Below are 22,466 nucleotides of genomic sequence, written 5' to 3' on the forward strand. Positions count from 1 at the left end.
TGTCCTCTTCTTGATGTCAAGCCGCCCTGTTTTCTTCCTTCCTGTTTCCGTTCTGTTTCTCCAACTAAAGTAGTTGTTTCTTCTTTGAGTATCTTTCCCAGATGTTTTTAGAATATTTTGCACTTGTTTTGATGTTTCTATGACAACAAATTTAAAACGTTACTGCGAACAACAGATTGAAATGCATTTTTATATGATTTGATTATTTCAATTAAATGAACACGTTGTTTTATGCAAGTCAAAGGTTGTGAAAGTAGCTATAGACAAGATATTTAAATGCAATTGTTTATGATTCGTTTATTTCTATCAAATCAACACTTGACTTCATATGTCCGGTCCCTAACAAAAACATTTGCTCGTGAACGATCCTTCGTAGTAATCAGAGAGGAATGTACATTGTTGTCAACCTTTAAATAGGCTAATGGCGAATGTCTGGTTTTTAAAATCTAGTACCTCATTATAGGAGCCTGGGACCTGAGAAACCTGACAACTACATCCAAAAAAGGACAGATGGTTACAATAGCAAGAGCCATCTCATCACGGATCTGGTAGGACAAAAAAGCATGGCCAATTTTATTGTTACCCCCTGGCGTTGTTTGTCAGGTTCAACTATAGGTGACAGGGCGACGTGTTTTTATTTTTTTGTCAGTTATGAACTCATTATTATTTATAATAACGGCCTACCCCAGCCAAACCCTCCCCTAACCCGGACGACGCTGTGCCGCGCCCAATGGGACTCCCGATCACCGCCGGTTGTGATACAGGCCAGGATCAGATGTTGACAGGGCGACATATTTTGTGGACAAAAACAGCATAAAACCGGGTCTATGACAAAGCATAATGAAATGATTTACCCAGCTACAGTAATTTTGAGAAACATCGAGAAATAGTTTGGTCGATTATTTTTTTAATCAAATTATCCACCATGTCTTTCTAAACTCATAGCTAACTCGGGAAATATAACGTTATTTCAGAATGAACATTAATAACCGGTTAGCGCATCATGCCCTGTGACATTATGTAAGCTAGCTAGCCCCAGTTAGATCATGTGTTTTCACGTGCATTGTTTGTTGTGTTCTGCCTGGTGACACTCGTTCATTCGCGACCTGGCTGTTCGTTCTGAATAGTATTATCTATTTTGTTCAAAACAGTGGCAGCATGTGTGTGACGGATGTGAAACGGCTAGCTTAGTTAGCGGTGCAATCGGTGACGTCACTTGCTCTGACACCTTGATGTAGTGGTTCCCCTTTGCTCTGCAAGGGCCGCGGCTTTTGTGGAGCGATGGGTTACGATGCTTCGTGGGTGTCAGTTGTTGATGTGTGCAGAGGGCCCCTGGTTCGCGCGAGGGTACGGTCTAAAGTTATACTGTTACATGTGCAGCAGTTGTCATTCGGTTGTTGGCATGGACATTGTGAAATAGGTGTATTTATGCTGTTGTTCAAGTGCACAGATCACTTTATATAGCTTCAAAAACTTGGCATCATATTTCTGTCATGTGATTTGTTGACAACTCCATCTTACGCCCCTGGTATTCAACCAATCAGCGACCGCTTCTTTTCCTCCTCCAGGTGAAGGGATTCTTTCCAAAACGCCGTATATCAATTTTCAGAAATTCAACCAATCAGCGACCACTTCTTTTTGTTGTTTAAATAAATGTATGAAAAATCGGTTGTTTTTTTACTATCTAATCGAGGGGTTGTTCAATGACAGACTTGCATTTGTTTAATATAACCATCACTTGATGGTTTCATTTCAGAGGCAAGTAATCATGCTTTTTGGTCGGGCGAAATCAAACCAAATTGTAATTGTCACATGCTTTGTAAACAACAGGTGTAGACTAACAGTGTTAACAAATGCTATATACACTGAACAAAAATATAGACGCAACGCAACAACAATTTCAAGGATTTTACAGAGGTACAGTTCATATAAAGGACATCAGTCAATTGAAATAAATTGCTAATCTGTGGATTTCACATGACTGGGAATACAGATACATAAAATAAACAGATTAAAGTGGATCAGAAAACGTCCTTATCTGGTGCGACCATTTGCCTCGCGCAGCGCGACACATCACCTACTCATAGAGTTGATCCGGCTGTTCATTGTGGCCTGTGAAAATGTTGCCCCACTCCTCTTCAACGGCTGTGCGAAGTTGCTGGATATTGACACATCACCTACTCATAGAGTTGATCAGGCTGTTCATTGTGGCCTGTGAAAATGTTGCCCCACTCCTCTTCAACGGCTGATGCGAAGTTGCTGGATATTGGCGGGAACTGGAACACGCTGTCGTACACGTCATGAAATGGGTTTCCGTGGCCTAAAGTCCCCATGTGCAATAGCAAGCGTCAGCTGGAGTGGTGTAAAGCTCACCGCCAATGGACTCTGGAGCAGTGGGAACGCTTGAATCTGGCTTTGGCGGGATGCCAAGAGAATCACCTACTCATAGAGTTGATCAGGCTGTTCATTGTGGCCTGTGAAAATGTTGCCCCACTCCTCTTCAACGGCTGTGCGAAGTTGCTGGATATTGGCGGGAACTGGAACACGTTGACGTACACCTCATGAAATGGGTTTCCGTGGCCTAAAGTCCCCATGTGCAATAGCAAGCGTCAGCTGGAGTGGTATAAAGCTCACCGCCAATGGACTCTGGAGCAGTGGGAACGCTTGAATCTGGCTTTGGCGGGATGCCAAGAGAATCACCTACTCATAGAGTTGATCCGGCTGTTCATTGTGGCCTGTGAAAATGTTGCCCCACTCCTCTTCAACGGCTGATGCGAAGTTGCTGGATATTGGCGGGAACTGGAACACGCTGTCGTACACCTCATGAAATGGGTTTCCGTGGCCTAAAGTCCCCATGTGCAATAGCAAGCGTCAGCTGGAGTGGTGTAAAGCTCACCGCCAATGGACTCTGGAGCAGTGGGAACGCTTGAATCTGGCTTTGGCGGGATGCCAAGAGAATCACCTACTCATAGAGTTGATCAGGCTGTTCATTGTGGCCTGTGAAAATGTTGCCCCACTCCTCTTCAACGGCTGTGCGAAGTTGCTGGATATTGGCGGGAACTGGAACACGCTGTCGTACACGTCATGAAATGGGTTTCCGTGGCCTAAAGTCCCCATGTGCAATAGCAAGCGTCAGCTGGAGTGGTGTAGAGCTCACCGCCAATGGACTCTGGAGCAGTGGGAACGCTTGAATCTGGCTTTGGCGGGATGCCAAGAGAATCACCTACTCATAGAGTTGATCAGGCTGTTCATTGTGGCCTGTGAAAATGTTGCCCCACTCCTCTTCAACGGCTGTGCGAAGTTGCTGGATATTGGCGGGAACTGGAACACGCTGTCGTACACCTCATGAAATGGGTTTCCGTGGCCTAAAGTCCCCATGTGCAATAGCAAGCGTCAGCTGGAGTGGTGTAGAGCTCACCGCCAATGGACTCTGGAGCAGTGGGAACGCTTGAATCTGGCTTTGGCGGGATGCCAAGAGAATTCTACCTGCCAGACTGCAGTGGCTACAATGTGGTGCAGGAGGAATACTGGTCTGGGGCTGTTTTCTCCCATGGTCAATGTGGTGCAGGTGGAATAATGGTCTGGGGCTGTTTTCTCCCATGGTCAATGTGGTGCAGGAGGAATACTGGTCTGGGGCTGTTTTCTCCCATGGTCAATGTGGTGCAGGAGGAATAATGGTCTGGGGCTGTTTTCTCCCATGGTCAATGTGGTGCAGGAGGAATAATGGTCTGGGGCTGTTTTCTCCCATGGTCAAGTCTAGGTCCCTTAGTTCCATTGAAGGGAAATCTTAACCCCATCCGCGTACAATGACACTAGACGATTCTGTGATTCAAACTTTGTGGCAACAGTTTTGGAGAAAAGCTCTTTCCTGTTTCATCATGACAACGCCCCCTGTGCACAAAGCCAGGTCCGAAATGGTTTGTGGAGATCTACTCAGTGCTACTGATTCACTAACATAGAGTGGTGAGTCAGGACTGGTGATGTTGACTGAGATCTACTCAGTGCTACTGATTCACTAACATAGAGTGGTGAGTCAGGACTGGTGATGTTGACTGAGATCTACTCAGTGCTACTGATTCACTAACATAGTGGTGAGTCAGGACTGGTGATGTTGACTGAGATCTACTCAGTGCTACTGATTCACTAACATAGATTGGTGAGTCAGGACTGGTGATGTTGACTGAGATCTACTCAGTGCTACTGATTCACTAACATAGAGTGGTGAGTCAGGACTGGTGATGTTGACTGAGATCTACTCAGTGCTACTGATTCACTAACATAGAGTGGTGAGTCAGGACTGGTGATGTTGACTGAGATCTACTCAGTGCTACTGATTCACTAACATAGAGTGGTGAGTCAGGACTGGTGATGTTGACTGAGATCTACTCAGTGCTACTGATTCACTAACATAGTGGTGAGTCAGGACTGGTGATGTTGACTGAGATCTACTCAGTGCTACTGATTCACTAACATAGATTGGTGAGTCAGGACTGGTGATGTTGACTGAGATCTACTCAGTGCTACTGATTCACTAACATAGTGGTGAGTCAGGACTGGTGATGTTGACTGAGATCTACTCAGTGCTACTGATTCACTAACATAGAGTGGTGAGTCAGGACTGGTGATGTTGACTGAGATCTACTCAGTGCTACTGATTCACTAAAATAGAGTGGTGAGTCAGGACTGGTGATGTTGACTGAGATCTACTCAGTGCTACTGATTCACTAACATAGAGTGGTGAGTCAGGACTGGTGATGTTGACTGAGATCTACTCAGTGCTACTGATTCACTAACATAGAGTGGTGAGTCAGGACTGGTGATGTTGACTGAGATCTACTCAGTGCTACTGATTCACTAACATAGAGTGGTGAGTCAGGACTGGTGATGTTGACTGAGATCTACTCCGTGCTACTGATTCACTAACATAGAGTGGTGAGTCAGGACTGGTGATGTTGACTGAGATCTACTCAGTGCTACTGATTCACTAACATAGTGGTGAGTCAGGACTGGTGATGTTGACTGAGATCTACTCAGTGCTACTGATTCACTAACATAGAGTGGTGAGTCAGGACTGGTGATGTTGACTGAGATCTACTCAGTGCTACTGATTCACTAACATAGAGTGGTGAGTCAGGACTGGTGATGTTGACGGAGTTCCTCATATCAACTGTAACTCAGTCGAAGGTTTAAAGTTGTTTTTATTATATTTTTGATCGGTGTGTTTTATGATAATAATATAAACGTGTCTTTCTACGTCACTAAATGTGAGGTCCCACAGGCTGTGCCAACACATAATGACATGAAAGTGAATTCTGACAGTGTAAAATGGTTGTATTCTATACCCATTTGAAGAGAAACAAGTTATTCATGTGTTTGATAGGATTAAAGATCCTCTCAGGGGACCCCACATTTGTATTTGTATTTAATATTGATCCCCATTAGCTGCTACCAAGGTAGCAGCTACTCTTCCTGGGGTCCAGTAAAATTAAGGCAGTTATGAATATATTGTAATGTTTTAAAAATGTATAACAGATTTCACAACATATTAAGTGTGCGCCCTCAGGACTCTACTCCGCTACCACATATCTATTACACAAGATCCATGTGTACGTGTGTGTGTATAGTGCGTATGTTATCGTGTGTTCGTATGGATGTGTCTGTGTTTGTGTTGCTTCACAGTCCCCGCTGTTCCATAAGGTGTATGTATTAAATCTTACTGCTATCATGAATTACTTGATGTGGAATAGAAAGAGGAAGTAAACAACGTCCCAACATTCTAAAAATGACCACTTCTTTAAAAGAATGTCCAGATAGTGGTTCCCAGTATGCAAAGACAGGTTCCAGTTGGTATGGATGGCAAAGACAGGTTCCAGTTGATATGGATGGCAAAGACAGGTTCCAGTTGATATGGATGGCAAAGACAGGTTCCAGTTGATATGGATGGTAAAGACAGGTTCCAGTTGATATGGATGGCAAAGACAGGTTCCAGTTGATATGGATGGCAAAGACAGGTTCCAGTTGATATGGATGGCAAAGACAGGTTCCAGTTGATATGGATGGTAAAGACAGGTTCCAGTTGTAATGGATGGCAAAGACAGGTTCCAGTTGATATGGATGGCAAAGACAGGTTCCAGTTGATATGGATGGTAAAGACAGGTTCCAGCTGGTATGGATGGTTCCAGTTGGTATGGATGGTAAAGACAGGTTCCAGTTGATATGGATGGTACAGACAGGTTCCAGTTGGTATGGATGGTTCCAGTTGATATGGATGGTAAAGACAGGTTCCAGTTGATATGGATGGTAAAGACAGGTTCCAGTTGGTATGGATGGTTCCAGTTGATATGGATGGTAAAGACAGGTTCCAGTTGATATGGATGGTAAAGACAGGTTCCAGTTGATATGGATGGTAAAGACAGGTTCCAGTTGATATGGATGGTAAAGACAGGTTCCAGTTGGTATGGATGGTACAGACAGGTTCTAGTTGGTATGGATGGTAAAGACAGGTTCCAGTTGGTATGGATGGTAAAGACAGGTTCCAGTTGGTATGGATGGTATAGACAGGTTCCAGTTGGTATGGATGGTAAAGACAGGTTCCAGTTGGTATGGATGGTAAAGACAGGTTCCAGTTGGTATGGATGGTAAAGACAGGTTCCAGTTGGTATGGATGGTAAAGACAGTTGGTATGGATGGTAAAGACAGTTGATATGGATGGTAAAGACAGGTTCCAGTTGATATGGATGGTAAAGACAGGTTCCAGTTGGTATGGGTGGTAAAGACAGGTTCTAATTGGTATGGATGGTATAGACAGGTTCCAGTTGGTATGGATGGTAAAGACAGGTTCCAGTTGATATGGATGGTAAAGACAGGTTCCAGTTGGTATGGATGGTTCCAGTTGATATGGATGGTAAAGACAGGTTCCAGTTGATATGGATGGTAAAGACAGGTTCCAGTTGGTATGGATGGTTCCAGTTGATATGGATGGTAAAGACAGGTTCCAGTTGATATGGATGGTAAAGACAGGTTCCAGTTGATATGGATGGTAAAGACAGGTTCCAGTTGATATGGATGGTAAAGACAGGTTCCAGTTGGTATGGATGGTACAGACAGGTTCTAGTTGGTATGGATGGTAAAGACAGGTTCCAGTTGGTATGGATGGTAAAGACAGGTTCCAGTTGGTATGGATGGTATAGACAGGTTCCAGTTGGTATGGATGGTAAAGACAGGTTCCAGTTGGTATGGATGGTAAAGACAGGTTCCAGTTGGTATGGATGGTAAAGACAGGTTCCAGTTGGTATGGATGGTAAAGACAGTTGGTATGGATGGTAAAGACAGTTGATATGGATGGTAAAGACAGGTTCCAGTTGATATGGATGGTAAAGACAGGTTCCAGTTGGTATGGGTGGTAAAGACAGGTTCTAATTGGTATGGATGGTATAGACAGGTTCCAGTTGGTATGGATGGTAAAGACAGGTTCCAGTTGATATGGATGGTAAAGACAGGTTCCAGTTGATATGGATGGTAAAGACAGGTTCCAGTTGATATGGATGGTAAAGACAGGTTCCAGTTGATATGGATGGTAAAGACAGGTTCCAGTTGGTATGGATGGTAAAGACAGGTTCCAGTTGGTATGGATGGTAAAGACAGGTTCCAGTTGGTATGGATGGTAAAGACAGGTTCCAGTTGGTATGGATGGTAAAGACAGGTTCCAGTTGGTATGGATGGTTCCAGTTGGTATGGATGGTAAAGACAGGTTCCAGTTGGTATGGATGGTAAAGACAGGTTCCAGTTGGTATGGATGGTAAAGACAGGTTCCAGTTGGTATGGATGGTAAAGACAGGTTCCAGTTGGTATGGATGGGTAAAAAAAGAAGAAAGTACAAGCATTTATTAACTCGACATCTATCTAGCAGGCTACATACAGCGCATTCGGGAAAAGTTTACGTTACAGCCTTATTCTAAAATGGATTACATCGTTTTTTTTTGTCATCAATCTACTCACACAAATATCCCATTATGACATCACAATACCCCATAATGACAAAGCAAAAACAGGTTTTGGGGAATTTGTTATCAAATTGATCAAATTTAAATTAAAAATGGAAATACCACATTTACACAAGTAATTCAGACACTTTACTCAGTACTTTGTTGAAGCACCTCTGGCAGCGATTACAGCCTCGAGTCTTCTCGGGTAATGACGCTACGAGCTTGGCACATCCCCTCAAGCTTTGTCAGGTGTACCGTTGCTGCACAGCTATTCTCAGGTCTCTCCAGAGATGTTAGATCGGGTTCAAGTCCGGTCTCTGGTTGAGCTAATCAAGGACATTCAGAGACCTTGTCCCGAAGCCTCTCCTGCGTTTTCTTGGCTGTGTGCTTAGGCTTGTGGTCCTGTTGGAAGGTGAATCTTCACCCCAGTCTGAGGTCCTGAGCGCTTTGGAGCAGGTTTTCATCAATGCTCTTTCTGTACTTCCCTTGATCCTGACAAGTCTCCTAGTCCCTGCTGCTGAAAAACATCCCCACAGCATGATGCTGCCACCACCATGCTTCACCGAAGGGATGGTGCCAGGTTTCCTCCAGACGTGACGCTTGACATTCAGGCCAAAGAGTTCAATCTTGGTTTCATCAGACTAGAGAATCTTGTTTCTCATGGTCTCAGAGTCTTTTAGCAAATGCACTGTAAATGCACTGTACACCTGTTCAAATCAAAGTTCCCTCACAATCTTATATGTAACCATACTTCCAAAATAATGAATTAGTTCAATCAAGAAATCTGTAAATAATTTAGACGTTTTTTGCAGAGAAGATTTTAGTTGCGCAATTTTACATCTCGCTAATGTCTTTAAATGCCGTATTTCAACAACAACAAGGTGCATGAAAAACGAGTCTATCGAGTCAGGGCAGTCTCTGTGCATGCAGTCTATCGAGTCAGGGCAGTCTCTGTGCATGCAGTCTATCGAGTCAGGGCAGTCTCTGTGCATGCAGTCTATCGAGTCAGGGCAGTCTCTGTGCATGCAGTCTATCGAGTCAGGGCAGTCTCTGTGCATGCAGTCTATCGAGTCAGGGCAGTCTCTGCATGCAGTCTATCGAGTCAGGGCAGTCTCTGTGCATGCAGTCTATCGAGTCAGGACAGTCTCTGTGCATGCAGTCTATCGAGTCAGGACAGTCTCTATGCATGCAGTCTATCGAGTCAGGACAGTCTCTGTGCATGCAGTCTATCGAGTCAGGACAGTCTCTATGCATGCAGTCTATCGAGTCAGGACAGTCTCTGTGCATGCAGTCTATCGAGTCAGGACAGTCTCTGTGCATGCAGTCTATCGAGTCAGGACAGTCTCTGTGCATGCAGTCTATCGAGTCAGGGCAGTCTCTGTGCATGCAGTCTATCGAGTCAGGGCAGTCTCTGTGCATGCAGTCTATCGAGTCAGGGCAGTCTCTGTGCATGCAGTCTATCGAGTCAGGACAGTCTCTGTGCATGCAGTCTATCTAGTCAGGACAGTCTCTATGCATGCAGTCTATCGAGTCAGGACAGTCTCTGTGCATGCAGTCTATCTAGTCAGGAAAGTCAAAAACAAAAACACGTTCTCAGTCAAAAATATCAGACAATGGGAACACTGTGTGTGTGTTCTTGAACTGCATGAACTTTAAGTCCACGTGTTCCCTAGTGGCCATGTGTTCCCTAGTGGCCATGTGTTCCCTAGTGGCCATGTGGCCATGTGTTCCCTAGTGACCATGTGTTCCCTAGTGACCATGTGTTCCCTAGTGACCATGTGTTCCCTAGTGACCATGTGTTCCCTAGTGGCCATGTGTTCCCTAGTGACCATGTGTTCCCTAGTGACCATGTGTTCCCTAGTGGCCATGTGTTCCCTAGTGGCCATATGTACCCTAGTGGCCATGTGTTCCCTAGTGGCCATGTGTTCCCTAGTGGCCATGTGTTCCCTAGTGGCCATGTGTTCCCTAGTGGCTATGTGTTCCCTAGTGGCCATGTGTCCCCTAGTGGCCATATGCACCCTAGTGGCCATGTGTACCCTAGTGGCCATGTGGCCATGTGTTCCCTAGTGGCCATGTGTTCCCTAGTGGCCATGTGTTCCCTAGTGGCCATGTGTTCCCTAGTGGCCATGTGTTCCCTAGTGGCCATGTGTTCCCTAGTGGCCATGTGTTCCCTAGTGGCCATGTGTTCCCTAGTGGCCATGTGTACCCTAGTGGCCATGTGTTCCCTAGTGGCCATGTGTTCCCTAGTGGCCATGTGTACCCTAGTGGCCATGTGTTCCCTAGTGGCCATGTGTTCCCTAGTGGCCATGTGTACCCTAGTGGCCATGTGTTCCCTAGTGGCCATGTGTTCCCTAATGGCCATGTGTTCCCTAGTGGCCATGTGTTCCCTAGTGGCCATGTGTTCCCTAGTGGCCATGTGTTCCCTAGTGGCCATGTGTTCCCTAGTGGCCATGTGTACCCTAGTGGCCATGTGTTCCCTAGTGGCCATGTGTTCCCTAGTGGCCATGTGTTCCCTAGTGGCCATGTGTTCCCTAGTGGCCATGTGTACTCTAGTGGCCATGTGTTCCCTAGTGGCCATGTGTACCCTAGTGGCCATGTGTTCCCTAGTGGCCATGTGTTCCCTAGTGGCCATGTGTACCCTAGTGGCCATGTGTTCCCTAGTGGCCATGTGTTCCCTAGTGGCCATGTGTCCCCTAGTGGCCATGTGTACCCTAGTGGCCATGTGTACCCTAGTGGCCATGTGTTCCCTAGTGGCCATGTGTTCCCTAGTGGCCATGTGTTCCCTAGTGGCCATGTGTACTCTAGTGGCCATGTGTTCCCTAGTGGCCATGTGTACCCTAGTGGCCATGTGTTCCCTAGTGGCCATGTGTACCCTAGTGGCCATGTGTTCCCTAGTGGCCATGTGTACCCTAGTGGCCATGTGTTCCCTAGTGGCCATGTGTCCCCTAGTGGCCATGTGTCCCCTAGTGGCCATGTGTTCCCTAGTGGCCATGTGTTCCCTAGTGGCCATGTGTACCCTAGTGGCCATGTGTACCCTAGTGGCCATGTGTTCCCTAGTGGCCATGTGTACCCTAGTGGCCATGTGTTCCCTAGTGGCCATGTGTTCCCTAGTGGCCATGTGTCCCCTAGTGGCCATATGCACCCTAGTGGCCATGTGGCCATGTGTTCCCTAGTGGCCATGTGTTCCCTAGTGGCCATGTGTTCCCTAGTGGCCATGTGTCCCCTAGTGGCCATATGCACCCTAGTGGCCATGTGTTCCCTAGTGGCCATGTGTACCCTAGTAGCCATGTGTACCCTAGTGGCCATGTGTACCCTAGTGGCCATGTGTTCCCTAGTGGCCATGTGTACCCTAGTAGCCATGTGTTCCCTAGTGGCCATGTGTACCCTAGTGGCCATGTGGCCATGTGTTCCCTAGTGGCCATGTGTACCCTAGTGGCCATGTGTTCCCTAATGGCCATGTGTTCCCTAGTGGCCATGTGTACCCTAGTGGCCATGTGTTCCCTAGTGGCCATGTGTACCCTAGTGGCCATGTGTTCCCTAGTGGCCATGTGTACCCTTGTGGCCATGTGTTCCCTAGTGGCCATGTGTTCCCTAGTGGCCATGTGTACCCTAGTGGCCATGTGTTCCCTAGTGGCCATGTGTTCCCTAGTGGCCATGTGTTCCCTAGTGGCCATGTGTACTCTAGTGGCCATGTGTTCCCTAGTGGCCATGTGTACCCTAGTGGCCATGTGTTCCCTAGTGGCCATGTGTTCCCTAGTGGCCATGTGTACCCTAGTGGCCATGTGTTCCCTAGTGGCCATGTGTACCCTAGTGGCCATGTGTCCCCTAGTGGCCATGTGTACCCTAGTGGCCATGTGTACCCTAGTGGCCATGTGTACCCTAGTGGCCATGTGTACCCTAGTGGCCATGTGTTCCCTAGTGGCCATGTGTTCCCTAGTGGCCATGTGTACTCTAGTGGCCATGTGTTCCCTAGTGGCCATGTGTACCCTAGTGGCCATGTGTTCCCTAGTGGCCATGTGTTCCCTAGTGGCCATGTGTACCCTAGTGGCCATGTGTTCCCTAGTGGCCATGTGTACCCTAGTGGCCATGTGTTCCCTAGTGGCCATGTGTCCCCTAGTGGCCATGTGTACCCTAGTGGCCATGTGTTCCCTAGTGGCCATGTGTACCCTAGTGGCCATGTGTACCCTAGTGGCCATGTGTTCCCTAGTGGCCATGTGTACCCTAGTGGCCATGTGTTCCCTAGTGGCCATGTGTTCCCTAGTGGCCATATGCACCCTAGTGGCCATGTGGCCATGTGTTCCCTAGTGGCCATGTGTTCCCTAGTGGCCATGTGTTCCCTAGTGGCCATGTGTCCCCTAAATCAAATCAAATCAAATTTATTTATATAGCCCTTCGTACATCAGCTGATATCTCAAAGTGCTGTACAGAAACCCAGCCTAAAACCCCAAACAGCAAGCAATGCAGGTGGAGAAGCACGGTGGCTAGGAAAAACTCCCTAGAAAGGCCAATACCTAGGAAGAAACCTAGAGAGGAACCAGGCTATGTGGGGTGGCCAGTCCTCTTCTGGCTGTGCCGGGTGGAGATTATAACAGAACATGGTCAAGATGTTCAATGTTCATAAATGACCAGCATGGTCGAATAATAATAAGGCAGAACAGTTGAAACTAGAGCAGCAGCACAGTCAGGTGGAAGTTGAAACTGGAGCAGCAGCATGGCCAGGTAGACTGGGGACAGCAAGGAGTCATCATGTCAGGTAGTCCTGGGGCATGGTCCTAGGGCTCAGGTCAGTTGAAACTGGAACAGCAGCATGGCCAGGTGGACTGGGGACAGCAAGGAGTCATCATGTCAGGTAGTCCTGGGGCATGGTCCTAGGGCTCAGGTCCTCCGAGAGAGAGAAAGAAAGAGAGAAGGAGAGAATTAGAGAACGCACACTTAGATTCACACAGGACACCGAATAGGACAGGAGAAGTACTCCAGATATAACAAACTGACCCCAGCCCCCCGACACATAAACTACTGCAGCATAAATACTGGAGGCTGAGACAGGAGGGGTCAGGAGACACTGTGGCCCCATCCGAGGACACCCCCGGACAGGGCCAAACAGGAAGGATATAACCCCACCCATATGGCCCTAGTGGCCATATGCACCCTAGTGGCCATGTGTTCCCTAGTGGCCATGTGTTCCCTAGTGGCCATGTGTACCCTAGTAGCCATGTGTTCCCTAGTGGCCATGTGTACCCTAGTGGCCATGTGGCCATGTGTTCCCTAGTGGCCATGTGTACCCTAGTAGCCATGTGTTCCCTAGTGGCCATGTGTACCCTAGTGGCCATGTGGCCATGTGTTCCCTAGTGGCCATGTGTACCCTAGTGGCCATGTGTTCCCTAATGGCCATGTGTTCCCTAGTGGCCATGTGTACCCTAGTGGCCATGTGTTCCCTAGTGGCCATGTGTATCCTAGTGGCCATGTGTTCCCTAGTGGCCATGTGTACCCTTGTGGCCATGTGTTCCCTAGTGGCCATGTGTACCCTAGTGGCCATGTGTACCCTAGTGGCCATGTGTACCCTAGTGGTCATGTGTACCCTAGTGGACATGTGTACCCTAGTGGACATGTGTACCCTAGTGAACATGTGTGCCCTAGTGGTCATGTGTACCCTAGTGGCCATGTGTACCCTAGCGGTCATGTGTACCCTAGTGGACATGTGTACCCTAGTGGACATGTGTACCCTAGTGGACATGTGTACCCTAGTGAACATGTGTGCCCTAGTGGACATGTGTACCCTAGTGGACATGTGTATCCTAGTGGACATGCGTACCCTAGTGGACATGTGTACCCTAGTAGACATGTGTAATGGCCCAACATTGTCCTCAAAATTGTATTTATTTTTTGTAGGCTACTCACAAAAAGAAAGTTCAGGTTTGTCACACAGTTTGTTGATGAACAGTGGTGGGACCCAATCATACTTGATACATCATACTTGAGTAAAAGTAAAGATGCCTCAACAGAAAATGACTCAACTAAAAGTGAAAGTCACCCAGTAAAATACTAGAGTAAAAGTCTAAAAGCATTTGATTTTAAAAGTTAAAAGTATAAATCATTTCAAATTCCTTATACTAGGCAAACCAGACAGCACAATTATATATTTATTTTAATTCACAGATATGTCTGAGGGTTGGAGCCCCTGACTCAGTTACCAATGAAGCGTTTGTGTTTAGTGAGTCCGCCACATCAGAGGCAGTAGGGATGTTCTCTTGATAAGTGTGTGAATTGGACCATTTTGGACCAAAAAAAGTAAAGTACAGATACCCCCCCCAAAAAAACTGTTGAAATAAATGTTCCCTCAAGTCATCTTAGATGAAACCCTTTAACTACAATTCTAGGATTCTAGAACATGGTAAAGGGATATTCCACGTGAATAATACCTTTCACAACATTTTTATACACAATAAATAAATAAACCAAACTATCTTAAATAGATTTTCTTTCACAAATGGCTCTAATCCCATGTGTTGTTCTATATCCCTTCCCACACTGGGACCACTAATAACTTCTCTCCGCTGTTGATTCTTTCATGCTCTCTGAATAGTTGAAACCGTGTACATTTCATCCCACAGTGGGAGCAGTGGAAGGCTTCTCCTTTGTGTGTGTTTTCTGATGCACTTTCATGTTCCATAAACTCTTAAAACTCTTTTCACAATAAGAACAGTGGAAAGGCTTCTCCGCAGAGTGTATTAGCTCATGTCTTTTCAGGTGCCCTGATAAGAAAAATCTCTTTCCACACTGGGAACAGTGGAAAGGTTTCTCTTCAGCATGTGTTAACTCATGTTGTTTCAGGGCATTTGATGAAAAAAATGTTTTTTCACACTGGGAGCAGTGATAAGGCTTATATACAGAGTGTGTTAGCTCATGATTTTTCAGGTTTCCTGACCGGGTGAATCTCTTCCCACACTGGGAACAGTGGTAAGGCTTTTCTCCAGTGTGCGTTCTCTTATGTTCTTTTAGATCCCCTAACTGGGAAAATCTTTTCCCACACTGAGAGCAGTGGAAAGGCTTCTCCCCTGTATGTGTTCTCTCATGTATTTTCAGGCTTGTTAACCAGCTGAAACTCTTTCCACACTGAGAGCAGTGGTGAGGCTTTTCTCCAGAGTGTATTCTCTCGTGTCTTTTCAGGCTCCCTAACAGGGTAAAACTCTTTCCGCACTGGGAGCAGTGATGAGCCTTATCTTCTGTGTGTGTCCTTTCATGTCTTTTCAGGGCCCTTAAGTGGGTAAAACTGTTTCCACACAGGGAGCAGTGGAAAGGCTTCTCTCCTGTGTGTATTCTATTATGTGATTTCAGGCTCCATAAGTGGCTAAAACTTTTTTCACACTGGGAGCATTGGTAAGGCTTCTCCCCTATGTGCATTCTCTTATGGTCTCTAAAGTGCCCTAACCACCAAAAACTCTTTCCACAATGGCAGTAGTGGTGTTGTCTTGCTGGTTTGGATGCCTCTGGATCTGGATCCTCTGAAGGACTCTTCCCGCTGTCAGAGTGAGAGTCTGGTCTCTCTCCTGTCAAAGATAAACAAAAACAGTATTGGTTAAACAGAGAAATCTGAATTTAAAAAACTATTTATTTTACCAGGTAAGTTGACTGAGAACATATTCTCATTTACAGAAACAACCTGGGGAATAGTTAAGGGGGATGAATGGACATTTTGCCAGGACACCAGCATTAACATCCCAACTCTTGCGATAAGTGCCATGGGACTGTCTTCCTAGGAGGTTTACTCCAGACTGGATTCCTACAAGGTTTAATCTAGACTAGTTCCCCTAATAAAATAGCGTGTCATCAAAGTGGCTGTAGTGCTTTGTAGACCAATAAAATCACTATCGAACTTGTCAGTTCTGCATTTAATAAACCTAATAGTGAATAAACCGTAAACTTAGATAAACAGCCAGGCTTTTATATGCTTAAATCACTGAACACAACAGGCTCTTATAGGAGACAGGCTCTTATAGGAGACAGGCTCTTATAGGAGACAGGCTCTTATAGGAGACAGGCTCTTATTGGAGACAGGCTCTTATTGGAGACAGGTGTCCATTTCCTTAATGCACACAACTTTTGCTAATTTGCATAGTTAATTGTTTAATTTCAGCATTTTAATGCATTTCTTAATTTTATTTATTTTGTCTTAGTATACTCTGACTGTGCATTTTTGGCAGTTCTTACTTTCCCCACAAGAGGGCGATCAACCGATTTCTCCCGCAGTTTAATGGTTTTGTGTTAGCTAGCAGTTCTCAGCTGTTACCAGACAATGGCTATAAAAATGATGGTCACTAGTTACCACAGCCACAAAGTCAGAAGGCCGCCCTACTCAACCAATCAGATGAGGAATGTGATGGCGCGTATTCTGGTTCGTAGGAGACACACCTCATTATCCAAAATTGCATACCTCGAGTTCAAGTTTGAGGACCAAATAACTAAATACATTAAGGAACAAGCGTTGGCAACGTCACAAAAAATTCACAACATTGAGAAAGGACAAACATTTTCGCAAATGGGTAAAGTTGTGGACTCTCTTTTAGATGCCAAGTAGCTAACTGTTGCTACTCTCATCTAGTATAAGTGTTTCCGTTCCGAGAACAGAGGAGCCGGTCATCTGATTGGTCGAGGAGGCGGGCCTTCTGACTCTGTGGTCTCTAAAGATCCCGTGGCACTGATGAAGCTGGTCATCTGATTGGTCGAGGAGGCGGGCCTTCTGACTCTGTGGTCTCTAAAGATCCCGTGGCACTGATGAAGCTGGTCATCTGATTGGTCGAGGCAGGGGTGGGTTGTCCTGTTTTCACTGCTTGTGTATATCAAACTGTATTCCTATCAGTGAAACAGAGGAGTTCATCTGTTTGATAGAGAAACGCTGTTAGTTTCCCTACAAGCATTTACACCTTACACTTTTACAAAATTCATTTTATTAGAATAATGTTGAATTACTAACTAACAATGGAATGTTCCTCAACAAAATGGAAGAAGATGGGGACTTTTAAAACGAGTGTCCCAACTCTGTGGTCACTAAAGATCCCATGGCGCTGATGAAGCCGGTCATCTGATTGATTGGTCGAGGAGGCGGGCTTTCTGACTCTGTGGTCTCTAAAGATCCCATGGCACTGATGAAGCCGGTCATCTGATTGGTCTGACTGTATATCAAACTGTATTCCTATCAGTGCCTTCAGAAAGTATTCATACCCCTTGACTTCATCCACATTACAGACTGAAATCAAAACAGATTAAATAGATTTAGATAGATTTTTTTTCAGACCCACTCATATCCCATTGACATAAATATACACATCAATACATGTTAGAATCCCCAGGCAGCGACTACAGCTTCTTTCTGCCTTTCTACGTCTAAGAGTTTATGCACCTGGACTACAATATTAGCTAATTATTTTTTTTTTTATTCTTCAAGCTCTGTCAAGTTGGTTGTTCATTGCTAGACAGCCATTTAAGTCTGACAATAGATTTTTCGAGACGATTTAAGTCAAACTGTAACTAGGCCACTCAGGAAATTCAATGTCGCCTTGGTAAGCAACACCAGCGTATATTTGGATTTGTGCTTTAGCTTATTGTTCTGCTGAAACAGACTTAAATGGCTGTCTAGCAATGAACAACCAATTAAACATAATACCACTTTGACATTATGGGGTATTGTTGGCAGGCCAGTGGGAATTTATTTTATACATTTCATCCATTTTAAATTCAGTCTGTGACATCATCAAAATGTGGAAACAGTCATGGGATGTGAATACTTTCCGAAGGCTGTAATCCTGTGTATGAAAGTACCATGTATGAATGATGTATTAAGTACCATGTATGAATAATGTATTAAGTACCATGTATGAATGATGTATTAAGTACCATGTATGAATGATGTATTAAGTACCATGTATGAATAATGTATTAAGTACCATGTATGAATAATTAATTAAGTACCATGTATGAATAATTAATTAAGTGCCATGTATGAATAATTAATTAAGTACCATGTATGAATAATGTATTAAGTACCATGTATGAATAATTAATTGAGTACCATGTATGAATAATGAATTAAGCACCATGTATGAATAATTTATTAAGTACCATGTATGAATAATTAATTAAGCACCATGTATGAATAATTTATTAAGTACCATGTATGAATAATTAATTGGGTACCATGTATGAATAATTAATTAAGTATCATGAATAATGTAACCAAATCTGTAACAAAACAAAACTTCCTTCTGTCCTCAGAAGAGGGGGGTGGAGCCAATTCAATATATGTAAATATATGTAAATAAAGAGTATGTAAGTGGAATTAGGGAGGGGAGTTTCCCCCTATACACTGGGGACTAGAAAAGTGCCATGAGAGTATAATCAATTATTATTACATATTTTGTCATCTTCCATAGCTTGAAGACGATGCCTTTGTACAGAGACAGAAACTGGTACAAAATACAAAAAAAAAAATCGGACAATTTCAATAACAAAAATTCAGTGAACATTTCTGTTTAGCTGTTTTATAATAATAGATTTTAATCTAAAAACAAGGTGTGTCAATTTGTTAGTCTACAGGCCATTTTCAAAACAACGCGGTAACTATGAGTAAAAGGGCAAACATCATGATAAGTAAACTGAGTTTGAATAAGGCATCCGTTTAACACGTAGCATTTTAAAAACGGCTGGTTATACTACATTTAATAAACAACCAAATCATTAATGACTCAATAGACTCAATAAATGCATGTTTCTCATCTGGCCCGTGCAAACAGGTCGGCATTTACGAGTCATCACACTCCCTCATCTGATTGGTGGAGGAGGCGGGCTTTCTGACTGTGGTAACTAGGGCTGACTACCATCATGTTTCGCCAGAGTTATTCATTCATTATGTCAATGTAACAAATCAAACATTAAATCTCGTAAACAAGTCATGGTAATTGATGGTAACCTCAAACAAATAATTTGGACTCTGCATTCATTTGAAACAGGCGTTAATTTGAAACGGGCGTTAATTTTCTGAAATGTGTGCCGTTGTGGTTAATGAAAAGGGACAGTTATTTGAGACTGTTTAACTGAAGTTTTACGGGTAGCCAAGTCAGTACGGGCAACATTTTAAGTAAACATATTTGTTAGCCTACTAAACAATGGGTAATTCCATATTAATTCAATCCCTTCCTGACTGCACCCCCTTCGATTTGAACGAAAACCTTCCAAACATGTTTTCCCAAGGTAGAAGTGTTCAGAAAGTGACTTTTTGGAGCTGAATGCCAAAACATCCTCAGGAGATAGAGATTCTCAAAGCTGACCCATTTTGAAAACCCAACCCCACCTTATTGTGAGACATCCATGTCTTCATCATTGAAATAGATACAAGGTTGAGTTTGATATCATGTGTAAACATGTCGGGTTTCGTTAGAGTCAAAAGGGGGTGCAGTCAGAAAGTGATTGAAATCACATGGAACGACCCAAATCCTACAGTACAGAACAAGTGTAGAGCTTCAGTAGAATGACCCCCTTAAAAACCACACTGTGGTTCAACAACTGCAGATAGTTTGTGCCTGTGTTTAAGACAGTAGAGTTTGTGCCTGTGTTTAAGATACTCACTGGTGTTAATCAAATCTTCAGTCACCTCTTTCACTCCCAAAACGACTTCATCTTCCTCTTTTGAGATATCCTGCTCTTCCTCTCCAAAAGGTTCTTCCTTCTCTTTCACTGTAACATCCTCCTCTTCTTCTTTCACTGTGGCAGCCTCCTCCTCCTCCTTCCCCACTCCAAAAACGGCATCCTCTTCTTCATCCTCCTCCTTCACTGTAATAACGTCCTCTTCCTCGACACTGTTCACCAACATACCCTCTTTCTCCGTCCAGCAGACCGCCTCTTCTTTAACAAGGGGGGAGTAACTTAGTGAGCTCATTGTCGGGAATGTTAGTCAACTAGCTTAGGTCAATATACCAACAAGAAGATACCTATAGTAGCCAGCTGGTTTGACGAAAGATGGGGACACCGACGGTTCTTTACTCGCCGAAGTAAAAAATGAATCCTTTAACTTAATATATAAATTGTTACAAGCCGTTTGTTTATTTCTGGAAAACGTGTTGGTGAAAAGTTAATTAGCTTCAGCTACTGGTGCCGTCGAAACGGCCGTAGCCATCTATCTATAACATTAGCAACAGACAAACAACGACGTCCCTAACTGGATGTGAAATTTAAAAAACTCGATTAACGGTACTAAGGTGTAAACATAAGTGTATTTAAAACACATTGCCTAACATCCACAGGACGTGTCTGGACACTTAACTCTTTCTTTGTTTGGTTTAGCAAGCTGCTACTGATGAGTCGCTTCTTCTTCTTCTTTATGATTTGTTTTGGCGGATTTGTCTGCATTACACCGCCGCCTACTGTACTGGAGTGGGAGGCCAGTCACAACCGACCTGCATTTACTTCCGGTAAGACGGGAACAAGGACAATTACCATGACAACTATTAACCCTCTTTAAAAACTCACCACCCCATTCCACTATTTAACCCTGTCTAATCCTAGTCCAGAACACTACCACCCCATTCCACTATTTAAGTGTCTAATCCTAGTCCAGACCACTACCACCCCATTCCACTATTTAACCCTGTCTAATCCTAGTCCAGAACACTACCACCCCATTCCACTATTTAACAGTGTCTAATCCTAGTCCAGAACACTACCACCCCATTCCACTATTTAACCCTGTCTAATCCTACTCCAGAACACTACCACCCCATTCCACTATTTAACCCTGTCTAATCCTAGTCCAGACCGCTACCACCCCATTCCACTATTTAACCCTGTCTAATCCTAGTCCAGACCACTACCACCCCATTCCACTATTTAACCCTGTCTAATCCTAGTCCAGAACACTCCAGTCTCCTGACCCCTCCTGTCTCAGCCTCCAGTATTTATGCTGCAGTAGTTTATGTGTCGGGGGGCTGGGGTCAGTTTGTTATATCTGGAGTACTTCTCCTGTCCTATTCGGTGTCCTGTGTGAATCTAAGTGTGCGTTCTCTAATTCTCTCCTTCTCTCTTTCTTTCTCTCTCTCGGAGGACCTGAGCCCTAGGACCATGCCCCAGGACTACCTGACATGATGACTCCTTGCTGTCCCCAGTCCACCTGGCCATGCTGCTGTTCCAGTTTCAACTGACCTGAGCCCTAGGACCATGCCCCAGGACTACCTGACATGATGACTCCTTGCTGTCCCCAGTCTACCTGGCCATGCTGCTGCTCCAGTTTCAACTTCCACCTGACTGTGCTGCTGCTCTAGTTTCAACTGTTCTGCCTTATTATTATTCGACCATGCTGGTCATTTATGAACATTGAACATCTTGACCATGTTCTGTTATAATCTCCACCCGGCACAGCCAGAAGAGGACTGGCCACCCCACATAGCCTGGTTCCTCTCTAGGTTTCTTCCTAGGTATTGGCCTTTCTAGGGAGTTTTTCCTAGCCACTGTGCTTCTCCACCTGCATTGCTTGCTGTTTGGGGTTTTAGGCTGGGTTTCTGTACAGCACTTTGAGATATCAGCTGATGTACGAAGGGCTATATAAATAAATTTGATTTGATTTGATTTACCACCCATTCCACTATTTAACCCTGTCCAATCCTAGTCCAGACCACTACCACCCCATTCCACTATTTAACCCTGTCTAATCCTACTCCAGACCAGAACACTACCACCCCATTCCACTATTTAACCCTGTCTAATCCTAGTCCAGAACACTACCACCCCATTCCACTATTTAAGTGTCTAATCCTACTCCAGAACACTACCACCCCATTCCACTATTTAACCCTGTCTAATCCTACTCCAGACCAGAACACTACCACCCCATTCCACTATTTAACCCTGTCTAATCCTAGTCCAGACCACTACCACCCCATTCCACTATTTAACCCTGTCTAATCCTAGTCCAGACCACTACCATCCCATTCCACTATTTAACCCTGTCTAATCCTAGTCCAGAACACTACCACCCCATTCCACTATTTAACCCTGTCTAATCCTGCTCCAGACCAGAACACTACCACCCCATTCCACTATTTAACCCTGTCTAATCCTACTCCAGACCAGAACACTACCACCCCATTCCACTATTTAACCCTGTCTAATCCTGCTCCAGACCAGAACACTACCACCCCATTCCACTATTTAACCCTGTCTAATCCTACTCCAGACCAGAACACTACCACCCCATTCCACTATTTAACCCTGTCTTATCCTTCTCCATACCAGTGGTCTGAGGACAGAACACACTCCTGCACACTTCTCACATCTAAGAATCTCCCTCCTCCATTTTGGAGGACATATATTTCCATTGTTAGATCGGTCACTCGAATATCTTGTCAATGTAATAGACAATCTTTGGTACTGTCCAATGGTTTTTATACTGCATGTCCCACAGCAGCACCGACCGAAAATACACACACACACAAATAA

General features: G+C 44.7%; 1 protein-coding gene and 1 long non-coding RNA gene across 2 annotated transcripts; both read right to left on the reverse strand.

Annotated features, from left to right (window-relative positions):
* Nucleotides 1-1,894: 1,894 nt before the first annotated feature.
* On the reverse strand, nt 1,895-2,810 carry LOC116358952 (uncharacterized). Its single transcript, XR_004206536.1, has 2 exons — nt 2,701-2,810; nt 1,895-2,177 (listed from the first exon to the last, which is right to left on the reverse strand). It is a non-coding gene; the product is annotated as an uncharacterized LOC116358952 (long non-coding RNA).
* Nucleotides 2,811-13,766: 10,956 nt separating this feature from the next.
* Nucleotides 13,767-20,572, reverse strand: LOC116358937 (zinc finger protein 79-like). Its single transcript, XM_031811379.1, has 2 exons — nt 19,605-20,572; nt 13,767-15,532 (listed from the first exon to the last, which is right to left on the reverse strand). Exons 1-2 carry the CDS (start codon nt 19,912-19,914, stop codon nt 14,586-14,588), a joined length of 1,257 nt encoding a protein of 418 aa, XP_031667239.1. The 5' UTR covers nt 19,915-20,572; the 3' UTR covers nt 13,767-14,585.
* Between the last annotated feature and the right edge of the window lie 1,894 nt (nt 20,573-22,466).

This window comes from Oncorhynchus kisutch, unplaced genomic scaffold (assembly GCF_002021735.2).
Source record: "Oncorhynchus kisutch isolate 150728-3 unplaced genomic scaffold, Okis_V2 Okis01b-Okis20b_hom, whole genome shotgun sequence".
NCBI lineage: Eukaryota > Metazoa > Chordata > Actinopteri > Salmoniformes > Salmonidae > Oncorhynchus > Oncorhynchus kisutch.